The sequence below is a fragment of the Ursus arctos genome, unplaced genomic scaffold (assembly GCF_023065955.2).
Source record: "Ursus arctos isolate Adak ecotype North America unplaced genomic scaffold, UrsArc2.0 scaffold_15, whole genome shotgun sequence".
Lineage (NCBI taxonomy): Eukaryota > Metazoa > Chordata > Mammalia > Carnivora > Ursidae > Ursus > Ursus arctos.
The window spans coordinates 48,931,544-48,951,104 of record NW_026622819.1 but is presented as its reverse complement, the minus strand read 5'-3'; the positions used below and the strand labels follow the sequence as shown (position 1 = coordinate 48,951,104).

The window sequence follows — 19,561 nt, the reverse complement described above, 5'->3', positions numbered from 1 at the left end:
TGGGGGTTTTTCCCTGAGACACTTAGGTGGCCGGGAAGTTCTTAAATGAAAAGATTGTGGGGTTCAAACAGTCAAGGCAAAGTGGCGACAGAACTATTTTCCTAAAGTCTTCAATTAACTGTTTGTCCAAAAAGTAAATAGGGGAGATCAAATAAAAAAGAAGATGCAGTACTGGAGGAAAGGCATTGCAGTCATTGGAAAAATAACTGAGGAACTATGGATACATACAGTTGTATTTCAATTAGATATATGAAAAATATATATACAGTCAGGTGCTAAAACAGCTCAGATTCTCTCTAAAGAACTCTAGCAGAGCACTGGGTGCTCAGTCGGTTAAGTGGCCTGCTCTTGATTTTGGCTCAAGTCAAGATCTGAGGGTCCCGGGATCAAGCCCACCTACTCCTACACTCAGCGGGGAGCCTGCTTCAGGATTTTTTTTTCTCTCTTTCTCGCTCTCAAATAAATCTTTAAAGATTAAGAAGCAATGTAAATACAAACAGATCAAACAGCAATGTTTGAGTCATTCTGTTAGGCTTGTTATTAAGAATGGACTGACTATTCCCTAATTGTAGAACTACCCTCAATATTTCAGGCTAGGATGCTGTTTCTATTATACCATCAAGAATCTGGCTTATGAACAAGATGATCCTAAGGAGTACATAATTCAGGCTTCCTTTCAAATTCCTTTCATTTAATGGGACTTTAAACCCCTTAACCTTATTTTAAACCTCTGTATCTTAATACATTCATCACAGCTGCCTGGAAAGGCCTGGTGGCAGAGGGCACAAGAACAAGAAAAAGATCTGGGGAATAATAAAAATATAGATAAAGAACTCCCAATTTCCAAGATATGGGGAGAAATTATGCTTGAAAAAATTAATGACCTTTTCCTATTAGTATAGTATAAACAAATACAGGGTAAAGGAATAAAATCAAAAGACAAAAACTGACCTGTATCATCCAATCCCTACTCCCCACAGGTCACTAGATACATTCTAACTTTTAGGTAAGTTGAGAGAGAGCAGTTGAACCTACATTATTTCACAAAAGATTTAGCACTACACCTGGCATAGACACAGTTCTCAATATATGTCAGTTCATTGACTCTTCTTCCCTGGCATTTCAGAGCGAAAATTGGTTGAATTATTAAGTCATTCAATAAATATTTATTGACTATTGATTAAATGCTAGACACTGAGCTAGGCATCAAGAAGAAAAGATCCTAACTCAAAAATGTAAAGAGGACAAAAAACCATGCGCACTTCTTTTGCCCCTTCCCTATCCTTTTCCTTTTATTCCCACTCCTCTTCTTACTTTCTCCCTGTATCTCCCTCTAAATATTTCAACTCTGTATTGCATCATCAGCACACAAAAGTGTTCGCTTTGAAACCGTATCTGTACAGCACCTACAGCTTCGAAGTGGGGATTCTCTATCTCCTAAGTTCTTTGGGTGCAAGATTTGCATCTCCCTTGGTTAAGTCTTCCCCTTACAACAAGAAGCACTGTGTCTCCCAAGGTCATACAGAAACTGTAAAATGCTTTAACCATCCCCTCTTTGAGTGATTTTTATTTTGTCACCAATAATGCCCCAGACCCACTTTACTACTCCCTACTATTACTATGTTATCTAATTAGTAACCACCCTCAATTTATACCAGCACCTAGATCCTGATCAATCCCAGTTTATTCTAATCCTGATTTACAAACAGCAACCTATCTGGAACTGACCCCTTGCTTTTCTATACTCTCCTCTGAATCCTCCAGGGGGAACCCAAACCTTACAAAAGATTCTTCTTCTTTTCCAGTATATTGTATGATTGCTCTGGGAGATATGTTCCCTAGCTTTTGTCTGGTGGTTTTAAAAGAAGCCTCAACACTTCCGAGTAAATTTCAGGAATTGTTTAAAGAGATAAAAACAAAGTGTGGGTGATTCAGAGACTACTCACTTTCAAGCTATTCTCTGATTCTTTCTATTCCTTCACCTATTGCCCTATAAAATCAAAATTAGTATTTACATTCCTAAACTCTAGGCACTGCAAATTTTTAATAAGAAAAAACATAGATTGTATTATGAGAGATTTTTATTGAGGTAAGAATGTAAGCTATTTTCACTTTTATATTTTTTTTAGATTTTATTTATTTATTTGAGACAAAGAGCATGAGGGGGAAAAGGGAAGGAGCAGAGGGAGAGGGAGAAGCAGACTCCCCACTGAGCAGGGAGCCTGACTTTGGGACTCCAGAAGTCGAAGGCTGACGCTTAGTTGACTGAGCCACCCAGGTGTCCCTCACTTTTACTTTTAAAAGCAATACATGTTGGGGTCCCTGGGTGGCTCAGTCAGCTAAGCGACAGTCTTGATTACAACTCAGGTCATGATTTCGGGGTCCCAGGATCAAGCCCTGAAATGGGCTCTGCACTAAGTGGGGAGTCTGATTGGGGATTCTCTCCCTGTCCCTCTGCCCCTACCCCTGTTCACCCTCTCTGTCAATAAATAAATAAATAAATAAATGCAATACATGATACCTTGAAAAAATTTTTAAATGACAGCACAAAGAAGAAAAATCACAAGAAATTCTACAAAAATTACTGCTTATTTTCCAGTATTTTATCTTACTTCATACATGTACTTTTTTTAAAAGAGATTTTATTTATTTATTTTTGAGAGCAAGAAAGAGAGAACAAGCAGGAGGAGGGGCAGAGGGAGAGGGAGAAGCTGACTTCCCGCTGAGCAGGGAGCTCCATACCTGGCACAGGCTTCGTCCCAGGACTCTGGGATCATGACCTGAGCAGAAGGCAGGCATTTAAACAACTGAGCCACCTAGGGGCCCCCATACTTGTACTTTTTTTTTTTTTTTTTTTTACGATTTTATTTATTTATTTCTCAGGGAGAGAGCGAGCGCGCGAGCGTGGGCAGGCACAAGCAGGGTGAATGGCAGGCAAAAGGAGAAGCAGGCTCCACGCTGAGCAAGCCCAGTGGGGGACTGGATCCCAGGACGTTGGGATCATGACCTGAGCTGAAGGCAGAACTTAACCAACTGAACCACCCAGGGGTCCCCATGTACTTTAAAAGGAGGGTTGGGATGTCGTAGATACTATTGTTTTCCCAAAATAGAAATTGTTTTACAGTATTTTTTTTCTAATGATAAAACACGAGATCACTTCGGTGCAGAATGTCACAATTATCAAATAGTGCCTTATATTCTCACAGCATCTGGTATTCCTTTCACAGAAACTTTTTACGACTGTAAATTATTTCAATAATCGTTTTAGTGTCTTTTTCACTCTGTATGATGTAATTTCGAGGAAATACTCTTTGCTCACCACGCCCCCAAAGTGTAACACAGTATCTAATTAATACTAATTTTAACTGCCTTTTTAAAAAATTAATATGTCACAAACTTCCCCATTTATTTCATAGTTCTGTAGAGAGGCTTATGCGCTTATGCTGTTGTTTGTTCTCCGTACTTTTTTTTTGTTTTGTTTTTAACGTCCTAAGAGTCTGCGATTCTAAAAGAAACAACAGTTCAAACTCTGGGAGCAGGAAAGCAGCTCCTCAAACCCCTTCCTCTTTCCCAAATAAAGACGCATTCGAGATCTCGCGATAACAACATCCCGTGGGAGCCAGAGGCCCCTCCCCCATGTTACTGCGCATGTGTCACTCGCCCGGAAACTACCGCCGTGGCTGCCGGGAGAGGGCGGAAAGGCAGGAAGTAAACATTGACTGATTGACTTCGTTTCTGTCGGGTGGTTTTGGGGTCGCCTGTGGCCCGACTGGGTAAGGAAATGTGGGGATATAGGGATCTGGAGGAGGTGATGCTGGAAAACTATGGAAAATAAGCCGAAGGCTCCTGCTTTTTAGATACATCCTTACAGAAGTGATAAATTCCAGGTCGAGGACGGAACGGGGATTGGGGACCGGAAAGAAAGCCGCCGTCCTAGGCCTCAGACACTGTACTGGTGGCCAGCCAGACCAGGAGAGTGTCTTTAATGGTTTTTAGAGTAAGAATTATCAGATATTATTGAAGCTTCGCTTCCCAGCTATTAGCTACTTGTGGCTCCTGAGTACTTGAAATATGGCTTGTCCGAATACGTGTAAAATCTGTATCAGATTTTAAAGACTTAATTATTTTTTCTTATGTTGATTCCATGTTAAAATAATATGTTGGATATATTGGATTAAATTAAAATATTGTAAAAGTAATTTTACGTGCTTCTTTTTACTATCTTAATATAACTACTGGAGCACTTAAAGTGACGTATGAGGCTTGCATTTTATTTATATTGGACAGCCCCGCATTGAAGGATTTTACACTTGTGTAGTGGGATATGATATGATCAAACTTGTGTTGTGAAAAAATAACACTGCAGTGTGGAGAACTGATTGGAAAGGACAGGAGACCAATAAGGAAGGAAAAGTAATAACTTATGTTAAAATGGTAGCATTGAGAATAGAAGTAGATGAATTTGAATGCTATTCAGAAAGTGGAAAAAAACAATACTTAGTGATTAAATATTTATGGAGATTAGCTGGAACACATATGTAAAGGTATGAGTGTTTTGTTTTTTTTTTCATTAAGAGAGGAAACAGTGAATGGAGACAACATTCCATGGAAAAGATCATGAGTTTGAATTAAGATTTGTTGAGTTTAGGTGTCTCTAAGACCCTCTAAATGGAGATGCTGTGAAGTAAGCAGCTGGAATATATCTAGAATGTATCTGAAGCTCAGATAAAAGATCTGGAGAGGAGAAATAAGATGGAGAGCCAACAGTGGCATATTGTGGCTATTGAAGCCTTAGCAGTAGATGAGCTTGTCTACTGATGGAGTCCAGAGTCCAGACTGAGCCTTGTGGAATCCAAAGTTAAATAACTAGGCAGAAATAGATGAACTTGCCAAGAAGAAAGGAGCAGCAGGAGAGATTCAAGAAAAAACAGGAGATTATAGTGTCACTTAAGCCAAGAGACAAGACTGTTTCAAGAAGGGAAGGAATGGGGTGGCTGGGTGGCTCGGTTGAGTGTCCAACTCTTGATTTCAGGTGATATCATGACCTCAGGGTCCTGGGATTGAGCCTCGTGTCTCTCCAGCTTCCCACTGAGTCAGCTTTTCTCCCTCTCCCTCTCCCCCTCCCTCCCACCCCCACACCAGCGTGTGCTCTCTTTCCGTCTAAAATAAATCTTGGGTCGCCTGGGTGGCTCAGTCGGATAAGTGTCTGCCTTTGGCTCAGGTCATGATCCCAGGGTACTGGGATGGAGCCCCATATCGGGCTCCCTTCTTAGCGAGGAGTCTGCTTTTCCCTCTGCCCTTCCCCCTGCTCATGCTCTCCCCCCCACACACAAATAAATTTTTAAAAAAATTTTAAATACTTTTTAAAAAAGGAAGAGAACTGAAAAATGTCTAGTGGGTTTAGCACATTGATCATTGATAACTTGGTAACTCTTTAGAGAGATGGGGGTGGAAGCTAAATTAGCGTGACTGAGGAGGGAAGTAGAAGATGGGAAAATAGAGTCACTGGATATAGATAACTTAAGGCATGTCGTCTTTAAGGAAAATAGGACATTGTTTACTCATGTCGGGTTAATGTGCTAGAAAAGTTTGAGACAAACATAGAGAAATTCAGGAGTATTAATAAGAGAAAGAGTCTTATGAAATTTTAAGAACACGTGTGTATGTTTCTCTCCATTTGTAAATTAGAGTTGAGGGAGGAACTGCAAACAGTATATAGAGACTTTTTGTGGAGGGGAAAGAGAGCCTTCCCTCACAGATACTGTAAGAACATATGAAATATTATGTATAAATGAGATTATAGTGTGTGTTATTAGGGTGTACTTTTGATAGTTTCACTGATGAACTCATGAAGGCCTGGTTTATACTAATACATATATTTCTTTTCATAGAGGGGTCCAGATAACCATGTCAGCTGCAGCTGTAGATGCAGTTAATGCGGCCCCCCTGTCGGGGTCCAAAGAAATGAGTCTGGAGGAACCAAAGAAGATGACCAGAGAGGACTGGAGAAAGAAGAAGGAGCTAGAAGAACAGCGAAAACTGGGTAATGCTCCAGCAGAAGTTGATGAAGAAGGAAAGTAAGTATATTCATTGTTTGCATGATCTGTTCATTCAAAATTCAAATTTATGTCTACTTAGTTTAGCAGTTTCTCTTTTGCTTTGACAGGAAACTATCTTTACCATTTACATCCTTTTTGTTTTTATTTTATCAAATTCATATATGTAAGATTTAATAATAGAAAAGTATTGAAGGGCTTCTGGTGAACAGCGGTCATCCCTTTCAACTCTTGCCACTCCCTGTCCCACTCTGCAAAAGTGACTACTTTTAAATCTTTCTGTTTTGAGTTTTTCTGGTTGATACCTCCACATCTCTAAATAATGTATCTACATGATTATTTTAATCAACTGTAGGCATTATGAGCTAGCTTCTTGCTCTTTTATAAGATTTATCTACTAACATACATCCCTATCTTCCTTATCTCTCTTCCAACTTCAGTTCTATCGCTATTCTTAGTAGCTATATTGGAAATTTTTTCATTCTAAAATAAATTACTTCCTTTATTTTTAGTTTTGTTTTCTTTTTACTATATTATAGAGATATTGAGCATATTCTCTCTTCCCCCTCCCACTGCACTCTCTCTGTTCTTACGGTCTGTGTAGGCTACCTTTGTAATTGTAATACCAATTCTTTTCAAACTTTTTTCTTAAAAATATATATATTTCTTTAATTACAGAGACATCAACCCTCATATACCTCAGTATATTTCTTCAGTGCCATGGTATATTGATCCATCAAAAAGACCTACTTTAAAGCATCAGAGACCACAACCAGAGAAACAAAAGCAGTACAGCTCGTCTGGAGAATGGTACAAGAGGGGTGTAAAAGAGGTATATGGACAACTTTTATATATATCCTTGTGAAAATGGAGATTTTATTTTAAGAACTTAATATAAGAACCTTTAATCAAGTTATACCAGATTATATAACCTTTTACCTGGGATTAAAATGCACAATACATACTACTTTCATTTCTGTGTTTTGTCAGTTATATGTTGCTAAGGTTCTTAAACTTTCTCATTTATAAAAGTATGGAGACTCTGAGTAGTTTTTCTCTTAATGAGTAAATCACTTCACCAGACAATGTAGCAATAAGAGCCAAAATTATTTCTGAGTTCTTCAGAAATAAAACATTTTGTTTTTCTTTATATCCATTTATAGAATTCCATAACTACTAAGTACCGCAAGGGAGCATGTGAAAATTGCGGCGCCATGACACACAAAAAGAAAGACTGCTTTGAGGTAAATTCACCTTTGAGAATTTTAGAAACTTGTCAGAGAGCCTCTTTCTTTTTTCCTGTCAAATAGCTTAATTCAGTTTTCCTAAAATTACCTAAGTTTTGGTACAAGTTAAATAAAAATTAATTTGAGTGAAATTAGTTCAGCACCATCAAAATTTTCTGCTGGGAGAGTAACTGATAGTTGAACAGACCATAAAGTCCCCTGGTATGTTTATGCTTGCTTTGTAAAGGTCATCTGAAACTTTCCTCTAGGCTACAGGAACTTGGGAAAAGGTTTGATTTTATTCTATTTCCCAGAGACCTAGGCGAGTTGGAGCAAAATTTACAGGTACTAATATAGCTCCAGATGAACACGTCCAGCCTCAGCTGATGTTTGACTATGATGGGAAGAGAGATCGGTGGAATGGCTATAATCCAGAGGAACACATGAAAATTGTGGAAGAATATGCCAAAGTTGATCTGGTGAGCAACGTTCCCTGTTTTCCCACACTCCTTAAAGAATGTACATTTTGCTAGATCATTGACTAAGCAACTCTGTTTTTCGAGTCTTCGAGCAATATGAAAATGGTGGCATTTTTATTATAGACGTGGATGGTCTGATGGAATAGTGAAACTAAAGTGTGCTAACCATATTGGCTGCAGTTTCTTCTTACTTGATTCTTATATTGTTTTTTTACTCCCTAACTGAGGTTGCAGAAGATATTGGAAGCATGAGAATGGATTAGTATCTAAGGCTTTTGGCATTTTAAGATTATAAACTCTTTCCCAGCCCCACACGCTGCATCTTGTCTGGACCTATTTTACAGTTGTCTCACGTAACATTTGGGAGAAGTGAAAGAAGACTAGGATAATGCATTTCAGAAAATTGAATTTTATTTTAATTCAACTTCAGGGTTTTTTTGTCATGATTTTACCTACTCACCCCCATTCCTTAAAATCCACAGTCACGCTGCCTTTTTTTTTTTTTAAGTAGAGTTTAATTTAAAAATCATGGAATTTCACATAATGTAAATTTCATCTATTCTTGAACAATGAAATAAATGGTAATCCTGGGCCTGCCAGGTAAACATCAGTCATCTGGGGTCAGGCAACAACTGCCCCTTTTAAACAGGGCTTATTCTCTGTAGCTTAATTACTGGCACTGTTTGGCTCAGTTTACATTAATGCCCGGTTCAAATAGGAGTTTGTAAATCCTGTTATTTAGAAATCATACATCTAGAGCTATGAGAAATCCCCAAGAGATGACCTTGTTTAATGACCTTTCTGGAAACAATAAATTTATTAATTTTAAATATGTAAAAATTAAACGTTGATTTGAATGTCGTAAAGTAAATTTCAAATGTTTCCTTTTTTGTTAGGCAAAACGAACACTGAAAGCCCAGAAACTCCAAGAAGAATTAGCCTCAGGAAAATTAGTGGAACAGGCTGTAAGTAATAAAAATGATCCATAAAAAAAATTCAAACTCTTAGTAAACAAAAAACGATACTAGAAATAAGAATTCATTTTATATCTCTCCAGTTAGAAAAGATTTAGGAGGGGCGCCTGGGTGGCACAGCGGTTAAGCGTCTGCCTTCGGCTCAGGGCGTGGTCCCGGCGTTATGGGATCGAGCCCCACATCAGGCTCCTCCGCTATGAGCCTGCTTCTTCCTCTCCCACTCCTCCTGCTTGTGTTCCCTCTCTCGCTGGCTGTCTCTATCTCTGTCAAATAAATACATAAAATCTTTAAAAAAAAAAAAAAAGATTTAGGAAGAGAGAAGTGCTATTGAGGGGAAAGACTAATACTGACACTTTTATACTGTTCATGAGAACATACCTTGACACAATCATTTTGGAAAGAATATTGCTGTAAGATATTTATATACATTTTCTGGAATCAAATCAGTAGATTCTTTCAACCTAAGGAATTTTCTGGTAATCAGAAAAAAAGATCACATATGCAAAGATGTTCATTATAGCACTTTTTAAAATAGCACGAAATTGAAATAGCTTAAACAGGAATAGGGAGTTGGTGAAGTAAACTGTCCTGCATCTGTATGATAGAATGTTGCATGACTCTTAAAATGGCTTTTATCAATACTTTGTAACAACAGTGGATAACACTTGTATTTAAATAACACATGAAAAAAATATTGGAAAAATATTTTAGGAAAAAATCATAGGAAAAAATCAGAATACTGATTCTCAGTCACTGTAGAATTTGTAAATTTTTATTTTTATTTTTATTAGTATTTTTTACATTTTCCATAATGACTAATAATTTTATAGCTAAAAAAATAATTTTATAGCTGAGTAAAAAAAAATTTATAGTAAAGATGTATTATAGCCAATTTTTTATTCATGACAACTTAATGGTTAATGTATATTGGGCTTATTAAAAGTTTTCTTTTTAACAAATTGATGGCACCCATAAATAGTAAGTTAAACATTTGGAGTTTAAATTTCCTAAAAGGGACTCAGCAAGTACGAATTACAAACATACCTAAGTAAGTAATCACCAAGTGAGCAGTCACTGAGGCAGGCAGGTTCACAGCGCAGGTTAACAGATGTTAAAATACAGCTCTGCCCTTGGCCAGCTAGGTGGTCATAGAAAAAGTAATTTATTTCTCTGAGCCTCATTTTATCATCTGAAGTAGAGACACCACCACCTACCCCCAGGAGGCCTAACATCGTATCACATAGTAAGTAAACACTGGTCTATAATTATTACCAACACTGGAAAAAGGAAAACAGCCTGTTTTTCTTGTTCTAGTATATTCTCTGTTATTTGTTGTAAACACAGTCTAATTTATTCTGCCAGTAAGCATACTTAAATGTATATAGAGGACTGATGATTTTTGCCCACTTCACTACTTGGATACTAATATTAACTACATGCATAGAATAGTCTGCTATAGAGAGTGGACTTTCTATATGGCAGTATAAATGTTTTTTTGTTGACATAATGAGACACACATATATATATCTGATGCTGAAACTAATACATACTCAGTGAAAAAATAGAAAATCATAAAGAAGAAAATAAGTATCTCCTATGTTAACTGTTAACCTTTTGAAGTAGGGCTTTCCAGGTCCCACTCCACCTTCCCACATATATCTATAAGTGTATAATTATAAAATAACATGTTTTTAATGTGGATTTCATCTTTACATACTTATTTATCACCTGCTCTTTCAATTAATATATAGTGCAGTGAGCTCATGTTTTCTCTATCATTAAATGTAGACCTATTTATTTTTATATAAATTTACATGGTTCAAAACTCAAAGCAATTTAAGAAGATATGCAGTAAAAAGTCTCCCATCCTTGCCTCCATCTACCCTATCTCTAAACCTCACCCACCCCATAATCTGTTTTATTTTTCTTGTGGATCCTTTCAGAGTTTCACAAACAAAAACAAATATATAATGTTACTCCCACCTATCTCTCCTCTTTTTTTCAATAACAGCAAAAAAAGGGTAGCAAATTAAAAGGTTTTTTTCTGCAAATTGGATAAAATCACTTTTAATGGATGTTCAGTGTTCATTGAGTGCAGTAATTTATATAACCAGTTGTCTATTATTTGATTTTTCCCAGATTTTTGATATTATTACAATACTGTAAATCACATTCTTTTACATAGCTCTCTTTAGAATTGATGTATTATTCCCTTAGGATAAATTCCTTAATGTGTAATTGTTGATGCAGTGAATATTTTTATTTAAAATTTTGATGTCATATCACTTCAGGAAAGCTATACAAATTTATGCCCCTATCTATCTATCTATCTATCTATCTATCTATCTATATATATATATATTTCATTATTGTGTTTACATAGAGAGGATAGATATATTCATACACACTCATATTTCCACATTCCCCCACTAATGCTCTAAGGTACTCTTTTTAACCTTTGAAGCCTTTTAAAGGGACATGACAAAATGCTGACTGCTTTGCTATAGGCATTTTGTGGAGTTAGAGAAAATCCTGATCAGTGCTAATGAAGGAAGGGAGTCTTTGTGACAAGGATATGACTCTCCTTAAAATACAGTATGGTGTCACTTGAGTAGATTCCTTCATTGCCTGAATTTTACAAAAGCTGTTTTGGCTCTAAAGATACTTATTACATGATCCTGGTAACATTTTCTTTTAAGATTTGATAGAAAACTAGTGAGGTTTAGCAAAAATGGTATATGCCTGAAGGTTAACATATAGGAAATGAATACATATTGGGTACATTGGTCATTTTAATGTTCCTCTTACCTTTGCAATTATAATCTTATATCACTGAAAATTCTCTAGACATTTTCTGCCTTTGTAGACAGTCTGATAAAATTATTCACAATGACATACTTGTATTCAGAACTTACATGCTGATTACAATGAGAAATACGAGGATTTGTTCAGTTAGATTTACATTATGTTATTTTACCTGTGTATTTAAAGTGTTAATCAGTAGATTCAGTGGAATAAAATTACAAATTCTTTTTCTTCTTCAATGATGCAGAATTCTCCAAAACACCAGTGGGGAGAAGAGGAACCAAATTCTCAGACGGTAATAAATATTTGCCCTGTCTGGGTATACATTAAATTTTTCAATTTCTGATGGCTGATAACAATAGCAATAATAATAATAACTTTAAGAAAAAGAAATGAATAAGAGTTTGGTAAAAGGGAAAGCAAGAGCTAGATGTTGCTCTTTTTTTCTTACAATTTATTTTTCCTTCTTTCCCCTTCCTTCAGGAAAAAGATCATAATAGTGAAGATGAGGATGAAGATAAATATGCAGATGATATTGACATGCCTGGACAGAACTTTGACTCTAAGAGACGAATTACTGTCCGGAATCTCAGGATTCGAGAAGATATTGCAAAAGTAAGCCTCGCCAACTCAACATACATATTAAAAAAAAGTTTGTCTTCCCACCCCAGATTTTGTCTACTCATCTGGTATCTAGACTATATATGAGTAATGTGTCCGTCATTCCAAGATTAGGTGTCATTCTGGTTTTTTTCTCTTTATCTGTACCTCAGAAATGCATACACACATGTAATTGATCATGATTAACTCCTCCGCTTCGTCTGCTAAAATCTTTTTTGACAGAAGTAAACATTAATGCAGTCTTAAACATTTTCCCTTCTAGTATTTGCGGAATTTAGATCCAAATTCTGCTTACTATGATCCCAAAACTAGAGCGATGAGAGAGAATCCGTATGCCAACGCAGGAAAGAATCCTGATGAGTAAGTATCAAGTTAAATATATAGATTTAAGGGTGGGGGAGGAGAATTTTTGATCATAAATCTGAATCTGAGTTAAAATGAACGTCGTCTGTGGTTGAGTCAGAAAAGAATTAACTTCCCTTAAGGAAAGCAATTTCTTTTTTTTTTTTTTTAAAGGTTTTATTTATTCATTGGACAGAGAGAGAGACAGCCAGTGAGAGAGGGACACAGGCAGGGGGAGTGGGAGAGGAAGAAGCAGGCTCCCGGTGGAGGAGCCTGATGTGGGGCTCGATCCCAGGACTCTGGGATCACGCCCTGAGCCGAAGGCAGATGCTTAACGACTGAGCCACCCATGTGCCCCAAGGAAAGCAATTTCTGTTTTTTAACTTGTATTTGCAGAGTGAGCTATGCAGGAGATAACTTCGTTAGATACACAGGAGATACCATATCAATGGCTCAGACACAGTGTAAGTATTTACTCTTTGTCAAGGTATTTTATATCATCTCAGAAGAAATTTGGAGGCATTTTTAAAAGCTTGTTTTCAAGAAGTATGCAATAAATGTAGCTGAGAACTCATTAAGATGTTTTTGATTATTACAGTGTTTGCTTGGGAAGCCTATGACAAGGGATCTGAAGTGCATCTGCAGGCAGATCCTACAAAACTAGAGCTGTTGTACAAGTCCTTCAAAGTCAAAAAAGAAGACTTCAAAGAACAGCAGAAGGAAAGCATCTTGGAAAAGGTAATTTTGACCAAAATGCTAAAAAAAGAATGTTCATTAAAGAGAAACGACCAGTTAATAAACATTCGATTTACATTTGGAATACAACACACAGAGAGTCCCTTTTAATTTGTTGGGAATAGTCCTACCCTCCTGTTGACTTAATCAATTGTATACATTATCCGTATAGCTTATCAGGAAGCTTTTGCAGCAAAACAAACCATGGAAAAACTTAGTAGTTTAAAATAAACGTTTGTTATTTCTCACAATTTTGTATGTCAGCTGGGTCTCCTGGTCTGGGCCTGCCCATCTGAAGCCAGATCATCTAGAATGGCCTCATTCTGGTCTCTAGCAGTTAGCACGTTAATTATCCTAAGAGCCTTCATCTGGAACAGCTCATCTCTGCCCCATGTGGGCTCTCATCCCATGACAGGCTAGTCCAGCTTCAATAGGCATTCTCAGGGTACCAGAGACTAGAGACTAGTAACAAAAAGCATGCCCCAGTGCACAAGTGCTTTTCAAGGCTTTGCTTGCATCACATTTGCCAGTTGCCCACAGGCCTGAACAAGGAACATGGCCAGGCCCAGATTCAAAGAATGAAGAAACTGACTGTTGAGGGGAAGAGTAGCAAAGTCACGTGGCAAATGGGCATGCATACAAGAATAAGATGAATTGATGGCCATTTTGTAATCTACACACTCAACAGATGAGTAGCAACTAGAGACATCTTTTATTTCCCCATAAAAATTTTGTGGCTTTTTTTTACTGTATTTTGTATAACAAAGGCCATAATGAATATTCCTTTAATGTTTCTGATTGGAAATAAACCTGTCAATGGAGATTTAAATGCAAATCTTTGCTGTAAAATGTATTTAATAATGTTCAATGTTCTTTCAGTATGGTGGCCAAGAACACTTGGATGCCCCTCCAGCTGAATTGCTTTTAGCGCAGACCGAAGACTATGTGGAGTATTCAAGACATGGGACAGTCATCAAAGGACAGGAGCGGGCTGTCGCCTGCTCTAAGTATGAGGAGGACGTGAAGATCCACAATCACACGGTGTGTGCTAAACCAGAACCATTTGGCGTCCTTGTTAGCATTTTGCTCTGGGTTATATTTTCTTATTACATTTTCATTAGTGAATCATTCTTGTGCTTGTTTTTCTTTTTTTTTTTTACATTTTAATTTTGTTTTATGAAATTTTTCCAAAAATAAAAAAATGTGAAAAATACTATTATGTTCACCCACATATCCACTACCTAGATTCAGAACTTTTTTACATGTTGCCATATATGCTTTGTCTGGGGCGTGTGTGCATGTGTGTGTGTGTGTACATGCAAATATAATATATATATAAAATTTATATTTGTATTTTTTTAACTAAAACACTTGAAAATCACTGATACTATGATTATTTTACCCATAGAAACTGTATCATGTATCTCCTAAAATTAAGGATATTCCCCTCCATAACTGTATTAACATTATCACACTTTAAAAATTGACATGACTCCTTAATATCATCTTATCTCTAGTTCTTAATCATATTACTAAAATACACTCAGAAATGCCTTTAAATAGGTGGTTTTTGTTTTGAGTCAGAATCCAATCAGAGTTCATTTTGATTGTTGTCTCTTTCTCTATCTTCCTCTGTCATATCTCCCCTTTTTCATGACAGCACCTTTTAAACAGATCAGGCCAATTATTTTGTAGACTGTCTCATATTCTGTATTTGACTGATTCCTAGTGATACTATAGGATTTATTCCTTTATCTTCTGCATTTTCTCTAAACAGGAATTCAGAGCCAAAGGCTTGATTAGTTATAAGTTCAATATTTTAACAAGAATTTGACAAGAATTTTGATAATATTTTTACAAGAATTCTTTTTTATGATGAATTCTACTGCATCACATCATAAAACATGTTACTTGCTATACTCTTAAAGTACTCAAACTACAGTTGTCTTAAGTTGGGTCAAAAACTGAACGACCTATAGGAGCCAGTCCACTAATTTTATATGAGTGAAGTGAGCCAGGCACATTGTACAAGCTGGAGAGCACACACCCTGTCTAAAAGGGGCATCTACTGGTCAGCAACAGCCCGTTGTTGCCAAGTGGGAATGTGGGCCCAGAAGTTCCCAGTTCTTCTGATTTTTGAAGAGAAGTCAGATAATCCTATATTTTTGATAGTTTTGGGAATGGAATGTAAGACCATTATAATTTAATAGCTGCTGCTTACACTTGAGGTCAGGCCATCCTTTCCCTGTTAGCTAGCTCTGGAATCCCCATAATTTTCCTCCCAAATTACCTTTTAAAGGGCTGTATTATTTTGTATTCGTCTCAACAATAAATGAGAGTCCCTAGTTTCAGGTTCCTTTTTAAGTAACAACTCTCTCTCTGCAGCATATCTGGGGATCTTACTGGAAAGAAGGCCGATGGGGATACAAATGCTGTCACTCTTTTTTCAAGTATTCCTATTGCACTGGAGAAGCTGGCAAGGAGATTGCTGTAAGTGATTGTCCTCTAGTTCTTAAACTGTAAAACAGCCAAAGCTCTTAAGTCAAAATCTGTATGAAACATATTTTCTTATGTTTCAAATATTAACTTTTTCTTCAGTGATTGGTAACTATGATACTCAAGTTCAATTACATATATTTTCCACAGAATTCAGAGGAGTGTGTTATAAATGATACAACTGGAGAAGAATCTGTGAAAAAACCTCAAACCCTCATGGAGGTAAGTCTATAATCATTGGTCCCGAATTAAGTCCTGGAAGCTGACTTTAAAATTTGTGCCAGAGCTTTGTTTTTGCATTAATAACACTATATATTTCAATCCTCCCTGTTAGATGCATCAGGAGAAACTAAAAGAAGATAAAAAGAAGAAAAAGAAGAAGAAAAAGAAGCATCGAAAGAGCAGTTCAGATAGTGATGATGAAGAAAAGAAACACGAAAAATTGAAAAAGGTACTTTGTGGACTCTGAATAGTCAAGTGATGAAAGGATTCTTTATTTGTAGCAGCCTTAAGAAACTATCTAGTCCTGTCTCCAAGTTCATTTTAAAAATGAAACAAGCCCCAAGTCTGGGTGATTGGTTTAGGTTACCTTGTATCAGGTCTAGAATGTAAATGGAGATTTTTGTGTGTCTCAGTATTGCCTGTTTCTTGGAATGTTTGATAAATACCGCTAACATACAGAAGAAATGTGCTTTGTAAAGCTGTTATTTTAGAGTTATTGACTGCCCAGAAAGAATAGCCTTTTCGCTCTGTAATTTGTAAGTTTCAGCAAGTCCTTGGGAAAAGTCAGAATTGTAGTTTCCACCAGAAGCATCAGTTGTAGACTTCTGTTAGTAAAAGAAATCTTATGAATCTTTGTTATTAAGTAAAATTTTTTAACATTGAAAATGTGGTAGATTGTTTTATGCTATATGAAAATATTGTATTAGCCAAGTAGTGATTAGTTATAGCTTGACAGTAGGGCTGATGCTCAAGCTCTTTCAGATTACCTAGGTTTTTGATACAGCAGGTTATATTCAGTGGGGTCTTTTGGTATTCTGCTGCTTTAGAACAGAAGAGATCGGATGTCGAGTGGTGGTACTCATGCTTTTCCTCTCACTGCAGGCACTGAATGCAGAGGAGGCCCGCCTTCTTCATGTCAAGGAGATCATGCAGATTGATGAGAGGAAGCGGCCTTACAATAGCATATATGAAACTCGGGAGCCCACTGAAGAGGAAATGGAGGCCTATAGAATGAAACGTCAGAGGCCAGATGACCCCATGGCTTCCTTCCTTGGGCAGTAGTAACTAGTTAATAGACAGTCACCCAAGATAGACACGGCTGATGCATTCTTTTCAACTTTTGATGATTGTAGGTGGAAAAACCCATGATTACTCTTCTTGCTGCCTGACTTTAATAAAGACTCGGAAGTCTCACAGCAAATGCATTTCTTTACACACTGAAGAAACGAAGAAAAACAAAGAGGAAGTACATTAAGTGTATATTAAGATTTTATTTCCAGCTTTATATTAGGTGGTGTGGAAAGAGGCCTTGGCTGTCTACCTAGCAAGAACATCTTGTACTCAACATTTATTAAGTCTCGAACTTTATTTCCTCCATTCTTATGGCCCTTTATCTAGTGTTAGCACACATGTTAAAGGCAGATGAGTTACTCTTTCTCAAAAATCACGGTTTCATTTTTTTAAATTACTAGTAACTATAATTGTAGTTATTTTACTGTCATTTGTTTTTGCTTTCTAAGGTTTCCCTGGTCTAAAGCTAAAAAAAATTTCTCTTTGTTAGGCGTTGGGTTACTGAAGGAAATCTGTAGAACAAATGGATGACTTTATCGCCCATGTCAATCTGTATAGTAATAATTCTGTTTTCTACTTGGTTATAAAATTTTGATTTTTAAAATATTTCCTTGTACTTTACACCAAGAACTAAATGGATTAGCCTTTGAATGGAAAAATAACTATTTTGTCATCTTTGAGTCCCTGTTGACTGATCAGTACTAGGTCTTTTACCACTCTGGACAGGAGCCTTTAGACACAGAAACCCTTTCCTCTATCATAGAGAATGTGGTTTGTTGTACTATTTCTTGCTTTAATTGTGATTGCTTTTATGTAATAATCATGAGTATTAAATTTAAAAGATTATAGAATATCCATTGTACCTAATCTTTAAAAATTGCAGAAAGCAAAACCTAAAGTTGAAGGTTTCTTCAAAGAATTATAAGGATAGCTTATAGGGCTATTAATAACTGAGACTGCCGTGATCCTCAGGCCTCTTCTAAGAACATTGTGAAGATAATACAGTGAGAGTGGATCAGTGAAAACAGCCTGTTTCAAACCCCCGACATAAGTACATAGGCTTTTAACAGCTCACTCCACTGGCTTCTAAGCTGCCAAAACCCACTAGGATACTGCATTAAGTTACCATCTAAGAAGGCATGCTGGTGAGGGAGTAACAATCAAATTGTCAAGTATTATCGATATAGTATCTAGATTCAGACTAGTACAAAATTAAAACAGCACTGCAAACAGAGCTCATTCTTACCTATTTCAAGAAAGTCAGTGACTTATGTTTTCATATTCCTACCTTAACATGGAGTGGTTCAACATAAAGTCTGACATTGCTGTCTATTTTGTATTTTATTTATCTTTTGTTAATAAAGATATATAATTGAGAATACTTAACTGAATGATTTATAGTATTTCAAATATTTGGCAGAAAAGTAGTTCATGGGACTGGCAGTGGGTTTTGAGTTAGAAATTTTCAGGATATTTTAACAAAAAATGTATCGACTTTCCTGGTTCTCTGTTCCCTCTTCTGTGAAACCTAATTTACTGATTTTAGGAAGAATTCTATAATATCTGAACTCATGTCTTATTTCTGCTTCATTTTGGAAAACAAAGATAACACCTGGAACACTATTCAATATGTGAACTTTGATTTTATTATCTCAATAATAGCTGCCTTTTAAGTGCTGAAACCATGTGCTGTAATTTTTGTATGTTATTTCTGCAAAAGAACTTTATGGAGTAATGGATAATACCCCTATTTTACAATGAGCATATAGGCAAACCAAGCTCATGTCGCTTGCTTAAGTCCTGACAGTTAAAAGTGTTAGGGCCAGGACATAAAGCCAAGTATCTCTGACTCTTAAAGCCTACTCCTTTCTCTTGTATTTAAGACCCTGCTTTCTGGACCAGGAAGACCGGTCTTCTGCAATTTCTTCTTTTGACAGAAACTGTAAGCAGGCCTCAGTCTACCAGGTTCACCCTCAACGCCTGAAAATGATGCATCTGTCCCACATTGTTTGATACTACCTGGTTCCCCAACCTTGTGGGATGCTTCTAACAAGACTGACGATACAAAAATGAATAAATTGTTCTTTCATTAAGTTTGTAACAATTCTGGAAGGAAATACCCCCCAAATACGAAGGAGGTCTATGTTTGAGTTTCTTACAGCGTTTTCTAGTTTCTACATTTCTACATTGGGATTTTTCCTCTAATACAGGTTTATAACTTTAAGATCATGTTAAAACGAATTTTAAATAAAACTGAAGCTCTTTTCTCTAAAATGAATGATGATTCTGAAAAAATTCATCCACATGCTCTAATTTATGGAAAGAGGTGACCTGCATTGACAAGAAGATACAAGTTCTAGAAGCTCATCTCCACTGTGAGTATCTTCATGGAGTATACAGCTTGTTGGATTTGCCTCAGTGTTTAGTTTGGAAGTACAATGAGCTCCCTTCTCTTTACTCCTTGATCACACATAGAAAATGCTAGTTATTGGAGTGTTACAAAATTTATTTCAGTGCCCTGAACAACTATCTGG

General features: G+C 36.6%; 1 protein-coding gene across 1 annotated transcript; it reads left to right on the top strand.

The window, feature by feature from the left end:
* Positions 1-3,655: 3,655 nt before the first annotated feature.
* SLU7 (SLU7 homolog, splicing factor) lies at positions 3,656-19,305 on the top strand. The gene is made up of 16 exons (XM_026510905.4): positions 3,656-3,773; positions 5,892-6,077; positions 6,735-6,888; positions 7,220-7,300; positions 7,597-7,761; positions 8,658-8,726; positions 11,788-11,835; positions 12,024-12,155; positions 12,424-12,521; positions 12,900-12,967; positions 13,102-13,241; positions 14,118-14,279; positions 15,624-15,728; positions 15,885-15,956; positions 16,069-16,185; positions 16,839-19,305. Exons 2-16 carry the CDS (start codon positions 5,908-5,910, stop codon positions 17,016-17,018), a joined length of 1,761 nt encoding a protein of 586 aa, XP_026366690.1. The 5' UTR covers positions 3,656-3,773; positions 5,892-5,907; the 3' UTR covers positions 17,019-19,305.
* The last annotated feature ends 256 nt before the right edge of the window (positions 19,306-19,561 follow it).

What these genes read in the sequence shown, in the direction of transcription:
- SLU7 (XM_026510905.4), top strand. Translation starts at nt 5,908, where the DNA reads ATGTCAGCTGCAGCTGTAGATGCAGTTAATGCGGCCCCCCTGTCGGGG. An exon ending in ACAAGAGGGGTGTAAAAGAG is followed by an intron (nt 6,889 to 7,219) that starts GTATATGGACAA and finishes ATCCATTTATAG; the next exon opens with AATTCCATAACTACTAAGTA. An exon ending in AAGCTGGCAAGGAGATTGCT is followed by an intron (nt 15,729 to 15,884) that starts GTAAGTGATTGT and finishes TATTTTCCACAG; the next exon opens with AATTCAGAGGAGTGTGTTAT.